The 24,155-nt window shown below is 31.2% G+C and overlaps 2 protein-coding genes across 6 annotated transcripts; both read left to right on the top strand.

Annotated features, from left to right (window-relative positions):
* The first annotated feature begins 3,330 nt into the window (after positions 1-3,330).
* LOC114396383 (zinc finger protein CONSTANS-LIKE 9-like) lies at positions 3,331-10,740 on the top strand. 4 transcript variants are annotated; one of them, XM_028358350.1, is made up of 7 exons: positions 3,331-3,673; positions 4,637-4,694; positions 4,802-5,384; positions 7,013-7,246; positions 7,937-8,238; positions 9,751-9,882; positions 10,024-10,740. In XM_028358350.1, the coding sequence occupies exons 3-6, from the start codon at positions 4,833-4,835 to the stop codon at positions 9,878-9,880; spliced, it is 1,218 nt and encodes a 405-aa protein (XP_028214151.1). In that variant the 5' UTR covers positions 3,331-3,673; positions 4,637-4,694; positions 4,802-4,832; the 3' UTR covers positions 9,881-9,882; positions 10,024-10,740. The 4 variants fall into 4 exon arrangements, with proteins under 4 accessions (XP_028214151.1, XP_028214132.1, XP_028214141.1 ...); XM_028358331.1 differs by having other exon boundaries at positions 9,751-9,912; XM_028358340.1 differs by having other exon boundaries at positions 4,808-5,384; positions 9,751-10,740.
* Positions 10,741-13,081: 2,341 nt separating this feature from the next.
* Positions 13,082-14,914, top strand: LOC114396370 (probable E3 ubiquitin-protein ligase XERICO). Of its 2 annotated transcripts, none has more exons than XM_028358302.1 (2): positions 13,082-13,203; positions 13,871-14,914. In XM_028358302.1, the coding sequence occupies exon 2, from the start codon at positions 14,116-14,118 to the stop codon at positions 14,581-14,583; it is 468 nt and encodes a 155-aa protein (XP_028214103.1). In that variant the 5' UTR covers positions 13,082-13,203; positions 13,871-14,115; the 3' UTR covers positions 14,584-14,914. The 2 variants fall into 2 exon arrangements, with proteins under 2 accessions (XP_028214103.1, XP_028214110.1); XM_028358309.1 differs by having other exon boundaries at positions 13,122-13,234.
* Positions 14,915-24,155: the final 9,241 nt, after the last annotated feature.

Raw genomic sequence — 24,155 nt, 5'->3', positions numbered from 1 at the left:
GACTGTGCCCAGCGTTAATGTTCAGCTCGTAGTACTACACTAATACCCTTCTCAAAGGTTAAACTACAACTTTTGACAAAAAAAGAAAAAAACGATGTTGACTGTATATATAGTTTGAAAATTATGATTTATACGTGTATACAAACCACGTCAATTTATCCTTTAAAAAAATCACATTGTTTTTTTACATTTTTGGCATAGATTAATCTGTCAGTGGCACTAGAAAATGTTCTTAGTACAGCAAGAAAAAAAATTAAAAGATTAATTTTTGCTTTTATTTCATATTCGTATAAAGCACCTTTTTCTTTTTTCTTTTTTCGGGCTATTAAGTATCTTTCCATTCCTTAAAAGTTAATCTCTTAAAAGCAGAGTTGAAAATTAGGATTTATATGGAAAATATAATTTTTAAAAAATCATTTGCTTAATTTTACTTTTTTTTATTATAAAAAATCAATTTTCAGTATCATTGTAAAATGTTTTTAGTTCGCCAATAAAATATTAGAATTGACTTTTTAATTTTATATTTTTATGATGTATTTTTTCCTTTTTCTTTACGGGCTATAAAGCTTTTTTTTTCTTCATTTCTTAAGCGTGAAGCTAATTTTTATTTGGGTGTCTAGTTACTCGACGTTAAGTATTAGGTATTTTTTTCAAAAGTAAAATTCAACTTCTTAAGCTACGTATAGAGTTTGCTCACATTATCTCCAAGCTATACAACTTGTTTTCATGATTAATAATTGATTAACCAACTTTCGGTTGGATTAAAAATTCGGTGACCTAATTTTTTTTTTGTCAACTAGTTGAACATGTTTAAAAAATATTATGAATTGGATAAAGTTTAAGAAGATAAGTAAATTTAAAATTAATTAAAACAAAGAACTTGATATATTTATTATTAAACTAATATGTTAGCCTATTTTAAATTAATTTAGCTAATTTTAAGCCGCTGATTGAGTAGAGAATGATAAATCCACATCTAGCGAATTCTAAATTCAAATTCCCCCCTTCAATACAAAGAAAATGTAAGTTTTAGGTAATCTTTAAATTCAAAGACTTTAAATTGAGGTGTTATTAAAGGGATCATTGATTAGGTTGAGGCAAGCACAAGTAATTTTTAGATCTAAATTATCTAATATGATCAAAATAGTTGAATCCGATTAATTTTGGAATAATTTTAGTTGGCAATGTGGGTTGTAAGGTTTATTATTAAAATAATTAGGAAATGAAAAAAGATAAGAAAAAAACAAAAAATTTAACCTAAAAAATCTATAAATTATTCAATATGGGATTATTAAACCCAATACTTGACTTAATTTAATCGAGTTAATGAAAATTTAACCTAAAAAATCTGCGAACTCAACCAAACCCCATTGTTGTTGTCTTTAGGTCAACTCAAGTTGGGTTGGTCCGTTTCAGATATACCATGATTAGCCTTAGGTGATATTTCTTTATCCTAAATTTTCTTTCACAAAAAGAAAAAATAATTTAGCTTTTGTTTGATTAATATTTTTCCGAACCGACAAACTGGTCCCTTTAGCTAGATGCTAGTTTGAATTATTCATGCAAATATTAAACAAAGTTTTTTTTTTTTTTTTAAGAAACAAGGCAATAGTTGAGAGAGCTTCCTAATGGCGATATATTTGATTGATAGTTTCATAATCATACACATTAATTAGAATGCGTCAAAAACTTTTCGAATAATTTGTATTGATTTTTACCAAATAAATTTAATTTAAAATAATAATATAAATACAACAAATATAATGTCTTTTTCTCCATTATTTTCTTTAATATAATTTGGAAGTAATATTGAAGTTGCGTCATAGTAGTACTTTGTTAGCGCCCTTGCATTATACTTATACTTCCATAGTCCACTCCATTCCAAGTTTACTTTTATGTAAAAAAAAAAGGAGTTAATTTACTTAATTACACAGTTGAATATGAAAATCAATATATCGCCCACAAATTTATGTACATATTTTCAATAAAATAATATATGTTAATAATTATTTTAAGATGCTAATTAAAAAAATATCTAAATTTTGATAAAAAAACTAAAAATATTATTGCACATAATTATTTAATATTATTTTAAAGCTATTAAAAATTTAATTGAAACATATATATATACTTCTTAATGAACATACTTAAAATATGATTTAAATAGAATCTTTTATTTATAGTTAATTAATTTAAAATTATAATTGTTTTGCATTAATCACCTATCTTAATTAAACTCTTAAATTTATCCTAAACATATTCCATATGTCTTATAACAAGTGTTTTCTTAAGTTTATTTGTACAAATCAGGAAAGAGTAAGACAATTTTGTTGATTTGATTTTTTCATTGGAAACAATATAACACGACAACATTCTAAAAACTATTATTAAGGACATAAATAAATAAGAGTAATTAATATTATATTAAAAAAATAAAAATAAAAATTATTTTTCTTCTTATACCAATACTTATAAAGAAATGAAAAAAAATATTTTTTATCGGTAAAAATAAAAAATAAGTATCAACAAATCTATAATCAGTTGCGCATTATATTTAACCTATCCAGATAGAAAAGAAATTTATGATTAATTAATGATGTGCATAACAATTATAAATCTTTAAAATTTGCAATAATTAACAGGTCATTGATGTAAGAATACGAAATAGAAAGGAGGGCACCCACAAAACAAATCCACAGAAACCCATAAAAGCTCAGTGTGGAAAGGCATCAGAAAAAGCGAACCAGATTGTGAAAAAAGTGTCACAAAATAACCACTTATCTGTCCACCTCACCCAACATGTGACGCACTTTTTAGCAAAAAGTTCATCCTCTGTACGACAACTAATAATGCTTTTTTAGCATTTAACACAATAAAATATGCCAGCACACCCAAAAGGTAGGTGAGAGAAAAGTTCATGTTATTTTGCAAACAAAATATCAGCAAAATAGTGTCACTTTGGTGGTAAAAGTTTACATGGGTTGAAGAGATATTTTTTTAGTCTAGAAATTTAAAATTTGAATTCTAATTTTCATATGAAATAAATTATATTGGGATTGAAATATTGATCTTATAATTTCTTGACAACTATTAATTATGACTTTTAAAATAGATTACTATGTACTAATATTTTGATAAGAAGAAAAAATAATTATTTTAGTAACAGTTTATTTTTATGGAGTGGACCAATAAAAAAAGGTGGTGTGGCCTAGTAAGCTTTTGCTTTCACTAGGGGAAAAAGACATGGCCCCACTTGCCATTGCATACCAAGTGTTTTTTTACTCTTTTGTTTTGCACTTTTTATTATCAATCTAACACTTTTTTCCCTTCTTCCCATTGCTCATGTCACATTCCCTACAATATTGCATTATTCTCACACTCACACCTACACCAACCCTCACCATCATATCTGATCTAAAATCTGCCTATTCCTATCTATCTGAACAGAGCAGAGGAGAGAGAGAAACACACAGTCACACACACAACACAAAACACAAAAGGGTCTCTGATTGTTCTCTTGAAAAGTCCAGCTTCCACCACCACCACCTCTCTAGGGTTCCTTTGCTTTCAATGTTTGCATAAAAATATCATTTCTATATTGTTTTTCTGAAAAAAAGCAACAGAGGCCTTTTCCTTACCGATCTTGTCCTCTCTCTGTCTTTCTTGCCATATGGTAATTTTCTTGCCTTCTGCTCATCTCTCTTCTCCCTCCTCCCTGCTGTATCTTTCGTACAAATACTACATGTCTTCTTTTTTGTTTTTTTAATATTAAAAAGTGTTTTTTTCCCTTCTTTTTGAAAGTTCATGTTTTTCTGGGGGTGAAGACTTTTCTGGGAGGTTCAGATAAGGAAAAGTTGAGAATTTTGATAAAGGGGTAATTGGATTTGATTAGATTTGTTGTTGTTTTATCTGCTTCATCTTTTGTTCTCTTCTGTGGGTTTATGTGATGATGTGTTTGGAGATGTTTCTGACTTTCTTGTTTGTTGAGAGTTGATCTGTTTTTCTCAATTAATTCGTATTAAATTTGAGTTAAATTTTTGTTTAGTGAATTTTCTACTACGATTCTTTTATGATGGAAATGCATTTTTTTTTAAAACAGCAAATAGATGTCTGGTTGGTTCCTTTGCCTGAAAAATGATAATTCAGTTGTTTAATTTTTTTTTACTCTTATTTTCCAAATCTAAACTCGTATTTTCCTTGTGAAATTCTTCTCAAAGTATTGTCATGAACTAATGATGTCATAATTATTTATAATTTAATTTAAACTTATCTTTTATCATTCTTCTTTAGATAGAATAGTGTGCTGTTTTGTGTAGTTTCTTCTTGCTGTGACATAGTTTTGTGAGTTTGGTTGTCAAACAATTTGTTTAACTTTTTTTACTTTTTTTTCTTCTTCTTTCAGTTGGCTCTCTAATCTACACTGTTTGATCTTGGCTGCATGTTTTCAATTCATACTGTTTCATTCCATGTCGATAAATTACTAGTCATGGGCTCATGGCATGACATCTATACATTGTTCATAGTTTGCATTAGAATTCCCTTTTCATTTCTCTTTTATCTGGTCTTCAATCTTCATATTACTAAGTAGGTATAAATTCTTATCAAAATGCTTACTTTTATCATCTCTTTGCCTCAGCTGAGTTTGCTGAACTGAATTGAATTGTAGCTTCCTTCATCACATTCTCCAACATCTTGTAAGTTCTACGACAAAGCTCGGTTCAGTTTCAACAACTTAAGATAAGAAGGAACTTCTTTTGTAGTTTGTGGTGACATAATTAATAACTTGGAATTGTTCATTTAGATTCAGGAATAAAAGAAGAGGCAGTTTAAAGATGGGTTACTTATGTGATTTTTGTGGAGACCAGAGGTCCTTGGTGTACTGCCGCTCTGATTCCGCGTGCTTATGTTTGTCATGCGATCGAAATGTTCATTCTGCCAATGCACTTTCTAGGCGTCATTCGAGAACCCTTGTATGCGAGAGATGCAATTCACAACCTGCATTTGTGAGGTCTGTTGAAGAGAAAATTTCACTTTGTCAGAACTGTGATTGGTTGGGTCATGGTACCTCACCGTCTTCTTCGATGCACAAGAGGCAATCAATCAATTGCTACTCTGGCTGCCCTTCAGCGGCAGAATTTTCTTCAATATGGTCCTTTTTCTTAGACATCCCTTCTTTGGGTGAAGCATGTGAGCAGGAACTAGGTTTGATGAGCATTAATGAGAACATTCCTCCAGAAGGGCAGAATGTGTCTGGTTCAACTGAAGTGACTGATCTACCCAGCAAGGGTAAATCTTGGGCTGGCACACCTTCAATACCTGAGTCAAGCTCAGAACCTCGTATTCTGGACCAGCCGCCTGGACCTGCCAATGAATGTGTGCCCAAGGTATAGCCTCATGTTTTAATTTTTGTCCCAAATTTGTAACTATACTGGGTTTGATGGGCATTCTAGCAACTGCAGTCTGAACAAAATTGCAAGGTTGCAAGGAATGAATTCTGTGTAAATTTGTTTGATGGTTTGTTTTTCCCCCTTATAGAAGCAGCAGAATAATAGCAAAAACCTATGAAGCAGAGTACTTTGTTTTGCTTCACATATCCGTATCCGATGCTCTTGGATACTTTACCGATACGTATCTTTGAAGTATCAAACCCTTAAAAAAGTTGTGAAAATCCAATACAGTTACATATGAAACAATAGAAGCATTGTCCCTTGATAAACCAAAAATAGAAATTGTCCTCTTTATGGATAATTTTAAGAAAGTAATGAGATTGATACTATTCCTATTATGATAACAATAATTTATAATTTTATTTTGTTTTTTGTAATGTCCAAGAATTATGTTCTAATTTGAATTTGCAGAATTGCAATTATATATTTATTATGTTTTATGAATTTGTATACATGTCTAGAAATTTATCTTACACATATTGTATCATATATATTTAGAATAATAGTCTGGCCATATCAGATACAAATATGTATCGTATCTGATACATGTAACCTATCTATGCATCACAGGCAAAAACTATTGGACAATCATAACCATACTAGGTTTGATGGAGATGGACATTCTAACAATAATGAAACAGTCTATGAAATTGCATGCTTGCAAGGAATGAGTTTTTTTTTGTCAATTATTATATGGTTTTGATATAGATGCTTTATTTGTAAAAGCCATGACATTAATAGCAAAATTATCTGGTAACCATTCCTGAGTAGTTTCTCATCAACTGGCTTTTTTTTGGCTAATTCATTTTTATATATTGTGGTTGATTTATAATTCATTTTCTAAATGACTATTACAGCATTCAAAATTGATTTGCTTTGATTCTGCCTGTATGTTGTTTCTTGGTCAAAACTATATTTTGGTTTCATAGAACCTTCACCTTTCATGGTTTATTGGTAGCTTGAACTCCTCAAAAAAACCTTGCTTAATACTTTCTATCTTTTAGATACCTTCAGCACATGTAACAGTAGTCAATTTAGTTGGAAAAGTTTTTATTTGGTCTTGGGGGAACTGATACATAAATTTGGTTAGGCTACTGTTGTAATTGTATCTACAGTCTTATTCAGCTCCACATTTCAAAGTACCAAGATGTTCTCTCTTTCATAGGTATTGACTGTTATCTCAAATTTTGGTCCATGGGTTTTGATGATAAGTGAAAAGAAATGATGAGTGGTTTGCAAAGGATATGAATATTGTCCTTGTAGCTTATTTACATGGATAATTGCACCTTATCTACAAGGGTTGGGTATTTGTATACTTTCTCTATTCACTACTCCTAATCAGTTTAACATTTTGACCTATGCAACTTGATGACAGTATATGGCAATGGCATAACAATGTGCTTGCAAAAACACAATATCCTTATAGCTTACATGTTAACTACAAGGCCATTATATATGATTCTGCCAACTTTTATCTTTTTAGTGAAATAAGTTACACAATCATTAGCTTTCTATATTATTGTTTCATCTAATTACCAAGTTAATCTCTCATGATGAATCTGCAGTTGTACTGTCCTGGGAAGAAAGCTTCTGGAATATGTGAAGATGATGATCTATATGATGATTTCATCATGGATGAAGTTGATCTAGAACTTGAGAACTATGAGGAACTTTTTGGGATGGCTCTCAGTCACTCTGAAGAGCTTTTTGAAAATGGTGGAATTAATAGCTTATTTGAGGCAAAGGACATGTCTGCTAGTGCTGGTGATTCCCATTGTCAGGGTGCTGTTGCTGCTGAGGTACTCAAATTGCACATTTCTTTCTTGTGATAAGATTGATTTTTCTATTATTATTATTATTGGAGCATCATCTGTCATATTTCATATAACTGAGCCATGTTTTTGGTTGTTGAGATTTGCATCTATGAATTTTAATGTGATTAAATCTTCCACTTTACAATGATCTTTTAGCCTGTTCCCTCGTGTCCCTTGTTATCTCCCTGATGATCTGGTGATAATGAATATCTTAATTTGTATGATAGAACGAAACAGTTTATATATATGGCCTACATCTCAATCCCAACTGGATTTTCCCACTACCTAAATTTCTTTTAATGCTATATCTAATACTTTCCTAGTTGAGAAGGCCCAAGCTTTATTATCTTAATGATTTGAAGTGGAAGGAAGACGGTGAGGTCGGCTTCATGGATCACATGATGTCATTCGACCCGGTTAGAGATAAAATCTTCAGAGATATTATTTATCATGAGATTCCTCTTTACTGTCTCCAATGTCCTTCTTTTTTGGGTAGAATATATCAGTGTGTTTCGATTCCTTAAATCTCTTCTATTTATTTGAAGGCTTACTTATATTTTGTTCTCCCACTTATGGGACATACATTTAAGTTTGAGTAATGGAATTTCTTTTCTTTTGTGGGATCTGAGTTAAATGGTTTTGCATCATATCTAAACTTTTCTTTCTATTTTCTAGGGATCGTCTGCTGGGTTGGTCAATCCTATCCAACCAGCATGCAGCAATGCAGCATCTGCAGATTCAGTGATGAGTACAAAAACTGAACCAATTGTTTGTTTTACGGCAAGGCAATCTCAATCAAACATTTCCTTTTCTGGTGTTACCAAAGATAGTGCTGGTGACTATCAAGACTGTGGTGCTTCTTCAATGCTTCTCATGGGAGAACCTCCCTGGTGTCCTCCTTGCCCTGAGAGTTCTCTGCATTCTGCTAACCGAAGCAATGCTGTCATGCGCTACAAGGAAAAAAAGAAGACCCGGAAGTAAGTTAATTGTGATGATTCTGTTTATATAGCTATTGGTGTTGGTTCCATATTATGTTATTTCTTTGTTGACATGAAAATAGTGGGCGGCCACAATCCACTATCTTTGTTCTGGTCTCAACAAGGGACTATTAACTTGACTATTAATCTTATAACAATAATAGCAACCAAGCCTTATCCTATTAGGTGAAGCCTCTATACAGGAACAGCTTGAAAGAGGGAGGGGAATCCTCAATTTTTCATTTTTTTAAAGTTGTATATGTAGATTGTAGCTTTTTATATAGATTATAAAAAATCTTTGGCCTTGTATCCCAGTGTCCCACTGCCACTAATACAATTATGCATAAATTTTTGTCCACTTTTGCCCTCCTAGATGTTTTCTGGACCTGTCCTTGTCTCTATTGATCATCTCTCAGGTGACCAAAACTACCTCAGCCAAGTTTTACCATCTTGTCCTCAATAGGTGATGGTCTGACTTTCTCAGTTTCATTTGTTCCTAAACCTTTATTGTATTTCCGCTCGTCCAACTGAACATCCTCATTGTGTAGTACACATTATTTTTTGGCTCTTGTTGGCACCTCATACCTAACACTCATTACCATAGAGCATTGATTTTATCATCTCATTGACCAACTTGATAAGCCTAACTCAGCCCCACAAAACTGCCTTGTGAGGTGAGAACTGTCCAAGCTTTATAAGCTCTATTTAAGCCATATTTCTAGTCGATGTGGAACTAAACCACCACCCTTGAGGTTGAAAATTTGCAATTAAGGCAGCTCTTAAAGAGGTCGCAACTAAGGCAGGCGAGGGGTGACCACAATTATGGTGACTTTCGACTCCCCCCACTAACAAAAAACTAACAATTACCAAGTAACATTTGCTGATTAAAAAAAACAATTAAGGCGGCTTTTGAACACTCCTTCTCATGCCCAGGGCTACTGGCCTGGAGCAATGCAAATGTAGGTGGCCCAACAATGGATCTAGGATTAGTTTTCATACCATCTTAAAATTTAGGTTGAGGCCTAATTCAACCTCACAAAACCGGCTTGTAAGGTGACTATTTTAAGCCATATCTATAGTTGATGTGGAACTAAACCACCACCCTTGAGGCTGCAATTAAGGAAGCTTGCAAATAGGCCGCAACTAAGGTGGGCTAGGGGTGACCATAATTAAGATGACTTTCCAACTGATTTCAACCAATAAAATCCCACTAATTATGCAAACGGTTGTTGTTTCCATGCTCCAACTTTAGTGCATTTGTGTATATATGTGCCACGCGTGATGTGGTGTTAGATTAATGAATAGAATGAATGCATAATATGCTATCATTGAACGCAATATGATCTTCCAATTAAGGATATCCTGTCATAAGTTTCTTTAGTTTGGGTTGCTATCTTTGTTGCTGAGCAATATAACTACTTACTAATTATTTATTGGATATGATTTATTTCTAAATTTTAAAACTTATTTGCTCCGTTTGTGATTTAACATCAATTGTGGTTATCTTATTAGGTTTGAGAAGAAAGTAAGATATGCCTCTCGCAAGGCTAGGGCTGATGTCAGAAAGCGTGTGAAGGGCCGATTTGTCAAAGCTGGTGATGTCTATGACTATGACCCTTTGAACCAAACCAGAAGCTACTGAGTGTACAACTTTTAACCATGTTCTGTAAAAAGGAAAGAATCACTCTATAGTTGCAAAAGAAAAGTAACTCTTACCTGAAAAAATGGATGAAATTTGATGCATTCTTTCTCCATGCAATGACAAGCTGTCTGATTTTATGACAGGGGCATAAATTTTCTTCACGGGGAAGAAGGTTGTAAGCAGGCCCTTGTCCAATGAAATTGACAGTGTAAAAGCTCAGGAGCAAAGATTGTGTGTCCTTCACTGCAATGGACATTCTCAGTTGCAATTTCAGCCGACATGACAGCATCATCACAAACTGCCCCCCTTCAGGCAATGTGTCATGAATTTTGGTTGCCCTTCTGTTTAACTTGGCAAAATCCTGCTTCTTAATACTAATCTAATGCAAAATTCTTTTTTAAGCCCTTTGGCCTTGATCTTGCTCATAGTTTGTCATATTTTATGTCAACTCCTCACTGATCCCGAGTCACATGTACAAGTGTGCCTATGATGGCATGATAAGTGGCTCAATTTGATAAGTTCTAGACAATCTTCTACACTGTTGTAGGAATATTTTGTCCCTCTCTCTTTTGCCATGTATAGTGCAGAATATACATAAATGCAGTTAGAGGTGTAATGACCCAACAGTTCCTTAGGTATGACAAATTGTAAATTTGAAGGTTATTTATGTATAGAATAGGATGCTGCTATTGCTATTTATTTTGATGACACAACATTCTATATTTTTGGACATGTATCCATAAAAGTTTTGTTTGTATTTTATTTGATTTGATTGCCATGGATACACTTCAATTGCATGGCATATTTACTTCAATTGTAATTGTGAGTCACTTCTAAGAAAAAGAAACCCTATTACTGAAGAACATTGTGCATTGTGTATAAGAAATCGATGAGTAAAAGATGTTTTGTGTGTAAGTTTCTTGAGTTTTTTTTTTCAACTTCATTCAATTTCTCTAACGTATTCTGAGATAAATGTTTGTCCTCGTTTTTTTTTTTTATCAAAAAAGTTATACACAAACCATATATGGATTTGTTTGGGTAGCTTTTTTTCTTCCTCGACCATTAAAACTACATTGATGCAATTTGTTAGGGCCTGATTAATTTGAGAAGACATTTCCAATTTTGTATTTATAAATATTAAAAAAAATGTTACTTTAACTTTTCACTTTTAATGAAAACATGATTTGTTGTATTTTTTTTCTTACACATTTAAAAACCGGGAAGGAAATGAAAATAGGATTCTTTATAATTATTTGTGAAATATATATATATATATATATATATATATATATATATATATATATATATTAAATCAAGTAGATCCTATTTTAACTTTTCCATAGTGTTAGGTTCAAAGTTAACAACATTATGTGTTATTTTATGGCTCTACATCCATTGGCATTACCAGCAAGTATTTTGTAGTTGATATCAGTTTAGATTTACAAATACTTTTTAAATTAGATTAAATGTTAAAATACAAGTTAAAAATACTAAAGTTATAAGATATACACAGTTAATTTTGATATGATTTTTAATAAATTAAAATTATACGGAAAAAACATATCTATTTTTTTATAGGGATTTAAATGAGCAGTTAAAATTAAATAAAATAGAAAAAATCTCAATGAGTGAATAATATTTTCAGAAGGAAAAATTAAATATAAATAATAGATTGTAATTTCTTAAATATGAAAATGTTAAATAATAATGAAATTACATATATATTTTAAAAATACGAAAATATGTTTTAACTTTTAATAATAACAATTTTAATTATTGCATGAAAATAGATTAATCACGCTAGAAATTTTTGTTGGAATACAACTTATTTTATAAAACTATCCAATACATTGTGTGAAACGGGACATCAAATTCTCTCATAGGTATTTTTGTATGCAGCATTACACTAACCTAAAGAGTATATTTGGACAAACAAAAGGAAACAGGAAAGTTTTTCTTTTTATAAAGCATTATTTTACTAAGCAATGTCCTAAATTAAAAACAAGTATATTAAAAGTAACAAACATTAAATGAAGGAGGAATATTTATTATTTTCTGAGTAAAATACTCTCGTTAGGAATTTAGAAATATTTATTATTTTCTGAGTAACATTATAAAATATTTAACGAGGAATATTAAATACTCTTTAATATTAAAGTACCAGTTTAAAATATATTTTTTTTTTAAAAAAAAAACTGTACTCACATATCCAGTGAAAAAGCTAAAACTCAATTTTTAAATAAAAAGTTATGTGAGAAACTTTAATGCCACGAAAATATTATTTCAATAAAAGTAATTCTACGTCACCATATGGCTATAAGATTATCATAATCATAGAAACAACCAAAAAAAATTCTTATTATATATTCATTCATAATGTATTGATAAATGGGATTAAGTCTAAAAAAAGACTAATCTCTCCTAATATAATAAATTAAGATTAAAGTTAACATTCAACGCATGAATTAATTAAAAGTGTTCTAAATTAATTAAAAATAAGTTTAATTTAAAAAAAAATAATAAATAAGGTTCAATTTTTTATTAAAAATGTATTTATTTACATTAATATTCGATGTTATCTCAAACAAAAATATCTCTAAAAAATAATATCTATAAAAAATAAAATAAAAAGTTTTTTTTTTTACAGAGAGAACACATTTCTTATTAAAAATATTTCGGTTTATGAGCGATAATTTTTTTTATCCAAATATTTGATGTAACAACGCATTCAATATTAAGGCTTGATACCATAGTTAAGCTAGAAAAACTCTTTCCTAGCTAGTTTATGTGCTTGATGATAGAAAAATAAAAAGATTCATAATGTATTGTACAGTATGTTAATGTCACCAATAAAAAATTATGGTGCTGTAAGCATAAATTCAGGCTGTAAATAAGGATAAAGTATAAAAATCCAAAATTGGAAACATGGCATGGAACACTATCAATTCTTTCAGGTTTAAAATTAATATTCAGTGAACTTTATCCTCAACTCCGGTAAGATGATTAATTTATCCAACATAAATTATGAGTGCATCAATCGGTTCTTGTGACTTATATGTCCCTTTCTCATTTTTTTTATTTATTTCATAACTATTTTACCATTATATTATGAGTTTATTTTGATAAAACAAAAAACATGTTAACCATGGTTAAAGAATGCTTGTGAGGAAAGAGGGTAAGGTGTAACCATGGTTAAGGTACTGTGGATTGTTGCCAATAATGAATCCCTGAGATGGTGGGGTTCTTCTCCTATCTATAACGCAAAGAGAGAACAAATTACGATTTTCCATCATTCCAGAACCGTAATCTCCAAACCCCACTTCGTAAGTCTCATCAAAATGCCTTCGTTTTCAGGTTTCTTCTTTTGGTCATCTAGGAATTTTGTGTTTATGTTCAAAATTGCTAGATCGTGTGTTGGGGTTGGGGTGGTGTTCTGTGGACATGTAAAGTTCTGAATTTTATTTTTCCTCTTCCTTTTTTTTGTTAAAAATATTTTTTGATTTTGATAAAAAAAAATATCATCTTGAAGATTTGGTATGTGCTAGATCTCGTTGATGATGATGAATAAACCACTCAAATGCTTGTTATTTAATTATGTTTCCTCAACTTTCAATCGAGAAATTTTGGCAGCAAATCGCATGCTACCTTGGATTTTAACTTGTCTGTTCACATATTGATTTGATTTTTTTTTCTAAATCATGATTATGGGGTTGATGAATCTATCCCAATTTTTTCTGAGTAGCTTGTCTTTCCCTTGAGAAAAGAGACAATTATATGTGTGTGTGTGTGTGTGTTTCACATGGATTTTTTTTTGGTATGAAAAACTTGTGAAATCAAATATTATATTAGCTATATAGTCAAGATTTAAGCCTAGTATGTTTGTTCTTTCAATCTACTATTATTGATTGTTCACCATCTTATTCATCAATCATTCTCTTTAATTCTAGTTGAGTTTTTGATGTTCTAATCTTTCCTTTAATTTCTTTACAGGTCAGATATTAAAGAAGAAACCAACAGAGTTTCCATTCTCGGTATCTCTTCTCTGATCAGGTTGACAACTTGACATAGCAATCCTGCTTTCTTGGTTCCCCATTTCCATGTTTGTGGATTCTTCCTGATTCAAAGGCAATCCATTGTGTCTTCTTAGCTCAGTTTTGAGCTTCAAAAGTTACAACTTGCAACACAAATTTTTATCTGTAACTTTGGTAATCCTAAAGGACTCAGCATTGATCAAAATGGGCCTTTCAAGTCTCCCAGCACCATCTGAAGGAGTATTATGTGTCCTTCTGGTGAACACTGTATTGTCAATTTCAATATTCAAAGGCATTGTTAGGACAATCCTACACATTGTTGGCATCCATCTTTCATCATCATCCTCCACTTCACCCTCTTCACCGGATCCCTCGCTAACCGCACCTGAGTCATTTGAATTCCATCTTAGTCCCTCTGAGAGTTACATTGAAGAGTTCAGAGGCCGGACGCCAACACTTCGGTTCGACAGTGTGTGCTGCTGTAAACAACCTGAACATGACTGCTCTGTATGCCTCACTCAGTTTGAACCGGAATCGGAGATAAACCGCTTATCGTGCGGCCATCTCTTCCACAAAGTGTGCTTAGAGAAGTGGCTGGACTACTGGAACATTACATGCCCTCTTTGCAGGACTCCCTTGATGCCTGAAGATGACACACCTTGCTTTCAGTAAGCAAAAACAAGTGAGCATGGCAATAAGAGAGAGTTTCATGTACAGTGTAGTGTACATATTCTTGAGGGTTTTTGATGTTCATGCATCTGAGTTCTGCCACCTTTATAAGTTTTTAACCTTTTTCCTTTTATGGTCTGAGTTTGTGGAGGATTTTGTTTTTCCCTTTTTCTGTCTGTGCTCTTTAGCACACATGAGGGGTATACTTTTTGCTTGCATGTTATGTTTGTTCACAATGCCCACCTGGTTTAGACCTCCTTAAATTCTATATTTGGGCATTTTGATCCTAATTTGGAAGCATGGATTGTAGAATCCATTTGTTTTGCCTTTCAAACTCTCATCACCATGTGTATATATAGTGTATGTGTGTAAATAGCTGTGGTCGGCAATAAAATTCAGTCATCACTAAACAATACAAACCTCTAAGCCTTTTTTATTTTATTTTTTTTACCATCATATTAGTCGAAAAATGTGACTAATTTTCATCGGAGACCGTAAGCATACACAACACAATGTGAATATTTTTTTTTCCAACATGATTCATTTCATTTCCAAGGATCAATCCGGATTTGAACTTTGGATCACTTAATTAAGGGACCCAAGCTGCTGTACTTGTTTGAAATATTCAAATTTTTAAATTTCATTTTTTAGATTTTATTCTATTTATTTTATTTCTTTTGTCAACCGGCGGTCTTCCCTTTTTTATTTTGCTATACACTGAGTATGTCTTGTTTAATTTATATTTTACATTATTAAAATGGGATGCTTTTTTATTTATTTTTTGCTTCTTTTTATGTCAAAATGGTCTTTTTTAAAATTTGATTTTGATTGTTAAGTATATTCTTTTGGTTTCACCAAGGATGTTCTTTAACTCGAAGACTATTTTTTTGTTTGAAGCGTAAAAATCACATAAGTAAATCTTTTTCATACATATAATTGGAATATAAGAGTATAACACAAAATGGAATTGAATCTATGTAACTAACCCTACCTTATTAGGTTTGGATGATGTTGATTCTGTCAAAATCTTATGCTAAACGGCGACCACTCAGCCGCATGACAGATTAAGTCAATTATGAAAGCAAACTTGTATAGGGTTTGTTTATGTGGTACTGCTTCTATGCTTCCAGTATTATATAAATTGACTCTTTAGCATGGCCCCTTAATAAGGGAAAATGCTTTTGCAAATTATACTTTCTTTTGGCTTGAAATATATAAAAATCTTGGTAGAGTTTATTTTAACTTATAAAAGCGGTTTGTAATATTTTTATAAGTTTGTAAGTTCATTTTAATAAGCTTTATGAAGAGATTTATTCTAAATAAGTTATTTTTAAAGTTTTGTAAGTAATTTTTTATTTATTATAATTTATTGATGAAATACTTAATTAAATTGTTTCTTTAAATGTATTGAAATGAAATGAGGAAAATGATGTGCAAAGAGTTTTTTTTTTTTTATTCGAGATCATGTGTATCTTTTGTGAGAGTTAATTTTTATCAAATTGAGTAGAATAAAGAGATTGTTCTTTGAATGAAAGGGAATTGTCTGAATGTCAATTGAGAAATTTATGCAAACATAGCGTGTTATTGCACGTTGAGAAATTCTAATAGAATATTCTTTGAACATATTTTTCTGTAATCGGTCAAAATTTATTAAAAACATTCATTCTTTGTTATTAGCTAAAATTTATTTAAAAAGCATAAAATTTTGTAGGTTTTACCTTTTATTTAACAAGTGATACTTAGAATTTGGTATTTTTATAAATAACAAAAAGCTGTGTTAATTTTTTTTCCTGAATGTGTTCAATAATTGTTATTTGTATCAGTTTACCTTTAGAGGAATAACTATTTTTCTTTTAAAAAATATCTTAAAATGTTGATAAAAAGCAAATTAATCTATGTAGCATTTTATTTTGGATTTTTTTCCCCTAAAACAAGGTATTTTTATAATCACAAGATATGAGATTAACTTTGAAGACGTAAAAATCATTGAAATGTATTTTATTTTTCATAACAAAGTCTTTTTCCCATACATCCTCAGTTGAGAATATTTAAAAATCTCAGTTGTTCTGTGTTTAACTATTTGGTTTATTTTGGATTTTCCAATTTGATAGTTTGGCTTCTAAGAACAAACATCAATGATGAATGAGTTGAATTGAATGTAAAACCCAGTACGTGTCAATATGCAACACAAGAGAATGGGGGGCCAATAATGGGAAGAAAAATGAAAGATGCATTGAGTTGGACCATAATTGTATATGTTGTTAGTAGAAAAGATGCCACATATGTGGTGGTCGTGGCCACCCAACAATTAACCATTCAACCACCTGCCTGACACCGACACTGATCAGAAACCTAATACGGCAATGCCTCCACTTGTATTCTGCTTGTTGGCCATCTAATTTACCCACTAATATTATTATCATTGTTACTTGAGAGAAAAATTTATAGACTAATATTATAAAAAAAATTACACATTTATTTAATCATAACTCATTATATTTAATAAATATATTAATTTTAAAAATAAAATAATAATTTATAATTAAATGATATTATAAAACTATTTTACACCCTTATTGTATATATATTAAACTCTTTTTTTCCACTCAAATCTTTTTCTTATTTTGGACGTTATAATATATGTATGCCACTCTTGAACATTGGAGGAAAAGTACTTGACTATACTTGTTTATTAATCACAATATGTTCTAATCAAGACATACGGTCACGGAATCTTCGTCCTTTTTTTTCAATTAGACTAACAAAAAAAACTATATTTAATTTATGAAAGTAAAGAAAAAGAAAGGGTGTGAAAAAAAATTTCCTAACGTATACATGGGATGTATTCATGGGATTTTGTCTGTGCACTCAACAAAATGATTAGTGCATCTAATATTTCAAGTGAAGTGGCAAAAATGTTTTTCACTTGAAAGTTTAAAAAGGAGTCTTTCTTTCTCTCCCTCACGCATTACTTCTACTATTCCTCTTCTTTGTTTATGCGGTGTGCTTCCTTGCATCGTCAAGAGGTCATCCTTTGCCCCACCATCCACATAGTGTCGCCAGTGAATGTCCTTGTCGTCAACGTCACCATCATCTCCGCCGCTCTTCTTCTTTTGACAGTGAACACATTTGGTATTGGTTTATACGAATTCGAAATCCGTATAATTTATATGAATTTTTAATTGATATATTTATTTTTTAAAATTTATTAATTTGTAAATAAATATTATTGTATATTTTTAATGTAGTTTTATTTAATTAATTATATTTGTTTTTTGAAGTTGGTTTTTAATAATTTATTTATTTAATACGTAAATAATTTAAGAAATTTGTTTATTAAAAAATAAATGTATAAATATTTTTGTTATTTATATATTTTTAAAATATAATAAATTTAATTATATTTGAAATAGTTATTTATATTTTTTTAAAAATATCATTAATTCCAAATTTGTATAAGTATATATTGTAGAAATTAGTTTAACAAGAAAATCTAAATTTGTAAATGATAGTTTTTTTTATTGATATAGTCATATAAATATTATTACACTAATAGTATTAAATATTTGTATAAATAGTCTTTGAAAGTATACAATTAAAATTTCTTCATTTTTTTATAAATATTTAAAAGTATTCAAATAGTAATTTGTTAAAAAATGAAATACTCATTTATTAGAAATAAAAAACAAAATTATACTTATACTTTTATCATATATTTAAGTTTACTAGAATTAGTGATGTGAAGTCTATTAATATTTAAAAAGAATTTTTATATTGATTTATGAATATATATATATATATAAAAGTATTAAAACAAGTTAATTATATGTTATATTTATTTATGAATTATTAAATACTAATTTATTCAATATTTTAAATTAAATTTTTTATTAGTCAATTTATTAGTTAGTTTATGAAACTCAACTATTATTTGAACGATAACATTAATTGTTATTACTATTTAAATGTGCAAATTATGATTAGAATCAGATGATTGTGTCAGGCTTTAGGTAGAGTTATAGGAAGAGCCTTACGGACAAAAGTTAGTGATGATGCAAATGAAGCCCCTTAGCAACGGCCATATTTACGCATAGACAATAGGCAGTTATACCTGTTGCTGGGGATGTTAAGCATGTGGATTATGCAGCTAGTGAGGTTCATGAGTAGCATCAGGAGGCGGTTACTAATTATGTAGTTACCAAAGCCCAAGGTTTTCCAGGTGGCCCCACGATACATCAGTTTTGACAAAATATGTTTATCATGTGACAACCACAGTTTGGAATGGAGAAGTATTTATATAATATTTTCATAACTATTCTTTATTTAAGTTGAAATGATTTAAATTATTTTTTTCAAGAACCTTCTGAGTTGAAGTTGTCCTCTCATGGAAGGAAGGTAAAGAAATTTGGAAGGTCTGCTCTAGAGATTGAAGGCATAGTGGCTGCCGCAAGATTAATTCTTTTGATTGCATATTCCTTAGACACTAGTGACACGGGACTTATATCTACTTTTGCAAAGAGGTGGCACAAGGAAACTAGTAGTTTTCATCTTCTGGTAGGAGAGGTCATTATCACCCTCGATGATGTGGCATCGTTGCTACATCTTCCCATTACAAGCGTCTTTCATACCTTTGATGCTCTTCATGTAGACCAAGTCGTGAACTTGTTAGTTGAGTTGCTTGAAGTAAGTTCATAAGAAGAAAGAGATGAGAAATTTTAATGCCATGGGCATATGTTCAATTATCTTGGTTACGAGACATTTATCGTAGCAAATGTGACGCATGACAGTGGACTGTAGCAGCTCAAGCATATCTTTTGCATATAGTAGGTTGCACACTTTTTGCTAACAAGAGTGTCACACACGTGCATGTGGTATTCTTGGATGCATTTCGTGTTAGACAAATGTGGCATCAGTTATCTTAAGAAGGGGTGAATTAATTTCCCACTAACAAACTTTTAACCCCCTTCTAAATGAGATAGACTCAGAATGTAGAAGAAGCAACAATAAATTTAATAATGTTCTTTAAACATGCAAGACAAAATTAATTGCAACAAAATAAATGAGATAAGGGAAGAGAGAATGCAAACACAATTTTATACCGGTTTAGCAAAGTCAGTTGCCTATGTCCAGTCCCCAAGAAACCCTCTTGGGAGTTCCACTATCTCTTTGTAAAAGTCTTTTACAAAGTCTGAATCACACAGGGAGAACTCATCCCTTGTATTCATGAATCCTTACAACTTAAGAGACCCTCGGTCCCTTAATCAATCTCTTTGATTGAGAAGAAGAAGAATAATAATTCTCTCTTTTAAGAGAAAGATAATACAATAAAGTTCCATGAACTCTTAATAGATTTGCAAGTGTTTGCCCAAGAGTTGTTGAGAGAACATTTGGCAATGAAGTTCTCTTGGAATCTCTCTCTCATTTTTTTGAAGTCAGACACACACATATATATAGGCCCTTTGTGCCTTTTCAAAATGGTTTGAAAAGATGTGTCTTTTCAAAAAGTTTTTGCTAAATTTCTTCGCTGGTGATCGATTACAGATTTCTGGTAATCGATTACACAGTTATATTTTGAAGGGTAATGACTTTTGAATTTGAATTTCAGGAGTTTCGTTGCTGGTAATCGATTACATGTTCAAAATTCAAATTCAAAACCCTTTTCAACAGCTATTTCTCAAACTTCTCTTCTGGTAATCGATTACACTTCCTAGTAATCGATTCCCAGAGCCTTACATGACTTTGCAACCCTTTGTTTTGAGGCAAGGCTTGATCTTGAAGAAATCTTGAATCAAGGCTTTGTTTGTTGAAGTAATCTTGTATTAATCTTGAAGCAAATGTAGCAGCTTTGTTTGATTCTTCTTTGGCATCATCAAAATCATGTATACATACATTCACATTCTCCCCCTTTTTGATGATGACAATGAAGTGATTTCTTTTCGATATCATCAAAACATGCATGATTCACATTCTCCCCCTTTTTGATGATGACACTCATTATCAAGCAAATTCTTTTTGACATCATCAAAATCTACATGATTTACATTTCGTGACCTCAGCTAAACTGGAAGGTACTCATAGGGAGCGATTGCGTTGGTCCATATGTATGAGAATTTGAATGACGCATCAAAGAAACCGTCAGACAACTTGCAAGATATATCACACTTTTACATGTATTTATAATTTATTTTAAATTTAATTATTAGTTTTGTAGTTTATATTGAGTATTGTTTTGATTTTTTTGTTTTTTAAACATGTGAAGTGTTGGATCTACGATCATTTCCCTACTGTTGCTTTTTGTATTGCTAATGAAGATTATCATGAGAGGAAACCATGTGCTTGTCGTTGGAAGTCTGGGAAGACATTACCAGTGTCAACGTATTATAAGCAATTGGATAGATTGACATCTGATGTTGTGTGTTGGATTTCTTATGGTGACCACCGTGCATTCAGAGAATTTGAGTTGATTTCATTATTTTGTAGACAAATCAGATGGAGTTCATCTATTGTCATACATTGACCAAAGACAATTATTTGACAATTTGGATATGTGCAAACCATTCCTCCATGTTTTGCTGACCCATTTTTAACTATAGAAGAGATTGACGATAGATGGATTGATAACTCCGAAATTTGAGTTAATTTGATAGTTAATTTTGGCTAAGAATGATTGCAATTTCTTTACTTTACCGTTGTTTTTAATGAAATAATAAAGAAATTAATATCTTTGTAGTTTTTTATTAGCAGAAGTTAAAAGAAGAAGATTTCAATGCTTTGGAGTAAAATTGATGCAAAAACTTGAAGAAAAAGTTGAAGATTGATATAACTCATTTAGCGCGCAAGCTAGGCCCAGCGCATCTCCTCGCTCAACGGCCAGCTCAGGCTTAGCGCAAAGATGGCCCACGAAGAAGCCCATAGGCACGCTTAGTGTGAAAGCTCGCGCTAAGTGTGAGGTTGCATGAAAATTAAGCTATCTTAGGCCTATAAGGAGAAGGGAGCAAAGGAAAAAAGACATCAATCCCTACACACCGAGACACCGAGACTCAAAACTCTCTAATGAATACATCCTAAGCATGAGTATCTCAAATAGGGGAAACCCTCTATCTATATCCATTATCCCCTTCTCTTCCTCTATCCATCCCTCTTCTTTTATCCACATTAGCCCCTAAAGTGTAAAACTCTCATGACAATGAGAGGCTAAAACTCCATTATTGAGAGCTTAGAAGTCAAATGCCCTTGTAATGTAATTTTGCCTTACTATCTATTTAATGCAATGCCAATTTTTATTATTTCTTTCTTGTGCTTTATTGTTATTGTATGGCCTGATCATCCATGCATTAGTTTTAGGGGTTATACATTGGGAAATGATAATTTCTAAAGAACTGGAAAATGACATTTAAATAATTCATTGCTAGGGATAGAGTAACTTTGTTTTGCCTCTGCATACATCTTCAAAGTTCATGCAATTTACTATTTTATCATCTCTGCAAAGAGATTTGGGAGAGAGAATAGATAAATTAGGTTCTTCATCGTGAGGAATCAGGATTGAGTATCTTAGTAGATGTTGGTGGAAATTATAATAGTATTAAATAGAGAAACGCATTAATATTACATCAAGGGTAGTTAGGCATGTTAGGCCCCAACATATCTTAAATTCTAAATTTATCTTTGTATCATCATTTTTATCTTTTACTTTTCTTATCTTTTACTTCAAAATTTCTTATTTATTTTATCTTGTGATCTCTTATCTTTTATTTTAAATCTTTATCTTATCTCTTACTTCTCTTTATCTTCTATTTTAAATACCTCATCTCTTGCTTGTAAATTGGATTTGAATCAATCTAAGTACAAACAAAGTCCTTCTGGATTCGACACTCAGACTTTAAAATACTTTACTACAAGACAATTTGGTGCACTTGTCAATGAGTTAACATGGATGCGCTTCTCTGAATACCTTGAATCGGTGGGTCAGATTTATGTTGCTCCTGGGCAGTGTGCAACATACTACATGGAATGATTCTACATGTTATCTCATCCCTTCATGAGTCCAACACAGCCTGAGGATCCTCCTAAACATCCACCCATGGTACACGATGATACACTTATTGAATCAAATGCTCCGCAGTAGTCGGTCGCTACAATGGCTATGCTAGAACCACCTGCACCTACTGATGTAGACATGCCTCAACATGCAGTGGCATAATATATTTTGAATTCTCATTGTTAGTCATGTTATGCGTCATGCATTAAATGTTTACTTTTTATCTTATTGTCAGTGTCATAGGAGACTTTATCATGCAATAGCAAAAAGGTAGGAACGCTTGATCAACATGAGGGTAGTTACTACTGAAACTGAAGCATACACTATGACCGAGGAGTGCCTGAGGATCGCCACGAGTGTGACTGCTCAAGGGAATGTATATGTTTGGTCGAGATGAAGGCGACGTACTCCAAACGCATGAAGATTGTTAGGATTTTATAAGTTTTACAGGAATTATGTATGCCCTATGATTGAACAATGTTTATTATTTAGTGCTATTTGATAAGCCATATATTTATTTTTGCTCAATAAGTATGTGAATATTAAATTATTGACCTAACTAGATTATGTTAAATCCTAAACCAAATTAATTAATCCCTCAACCCTAAAAACATAATTCGTCGACACTAAAACCTTAAACCCTAATTCAATTTAATTAACCAAATAACCTAAATAAAAACACTGAAACATAAAACCATGATCCCAAAGTAGTACATATACCATAAGTTGTAAATTTGGCATACTACATAAGTTGTATAATACGTATACCCTAAACCCTTGTAAACTTGTACGTTACAAAAACAATATACCATTTGATGTTTTGTTTTTTTTCCTAATACGATTATTTCCACAATCGATAATTAAGTAAAATAAATAATTATATGAACGTCCAATGAAGCATGTGTTAATTATCATATTACATGACAAGCCCATAAGTATGCCACAACTATGTACATTAAAAATATTGGCTTAATAGTAACTAAATGTTTAATCTTCCCCTAAATCAACAAAGTGTGTTATCAACCTCATCAAATTTGTATACTACTGCATTATACTAATATATGGTGTAGGTCACTGCTTTGCTTAGTAATGACAATGTGTAGACCATAACAAAGTTGCTGGCGGTAAGAGACAATCGTTTCTTAGAAATACCTGTTACATAGGGACATACACATTCAAATTATCAAAACACATTTTATTACATAAATTACACAAACAGGATGATCATGATTTTACATGAACAAAATGATTGTCATACACATGACCGATACATATAACGCGATGTACATAACAATCTCTTGGTGGTTGACTTCTAAGAGGAAAAAACATTATGCTTTGTTGGAGAAAAAGAGAAACAAGGATGACATTATACCTTGATGCAATCACATATCTCATGTCGGTTATATTCATCCATTTATCCATGGTGACATGCATGTAACAATTTTAATTACATTTATTTAAGGAAAAATTAATCCATGAAAACATAACATAAAACTTATATACCATGGATAATCCATCAACAAGTAGCGACCGCTTT

The sequence above is a fragment of the Glycine soja genome, chromosome 2 (genome assembly GCF_004193775.1).
Source record: "Glycine soja cultivar W05 chromosome 2, ASM419377v2, whole genome shotgun sequence".
NCBI lineage: Eukaryota > Viridiplantae > Streptophyta > Magnoliopsida > Fabales > Fabaceae > Glycine > Glycine soja.
This window is presented reverse-complemented; position numbering and strand designations above follow the sequence as displayed.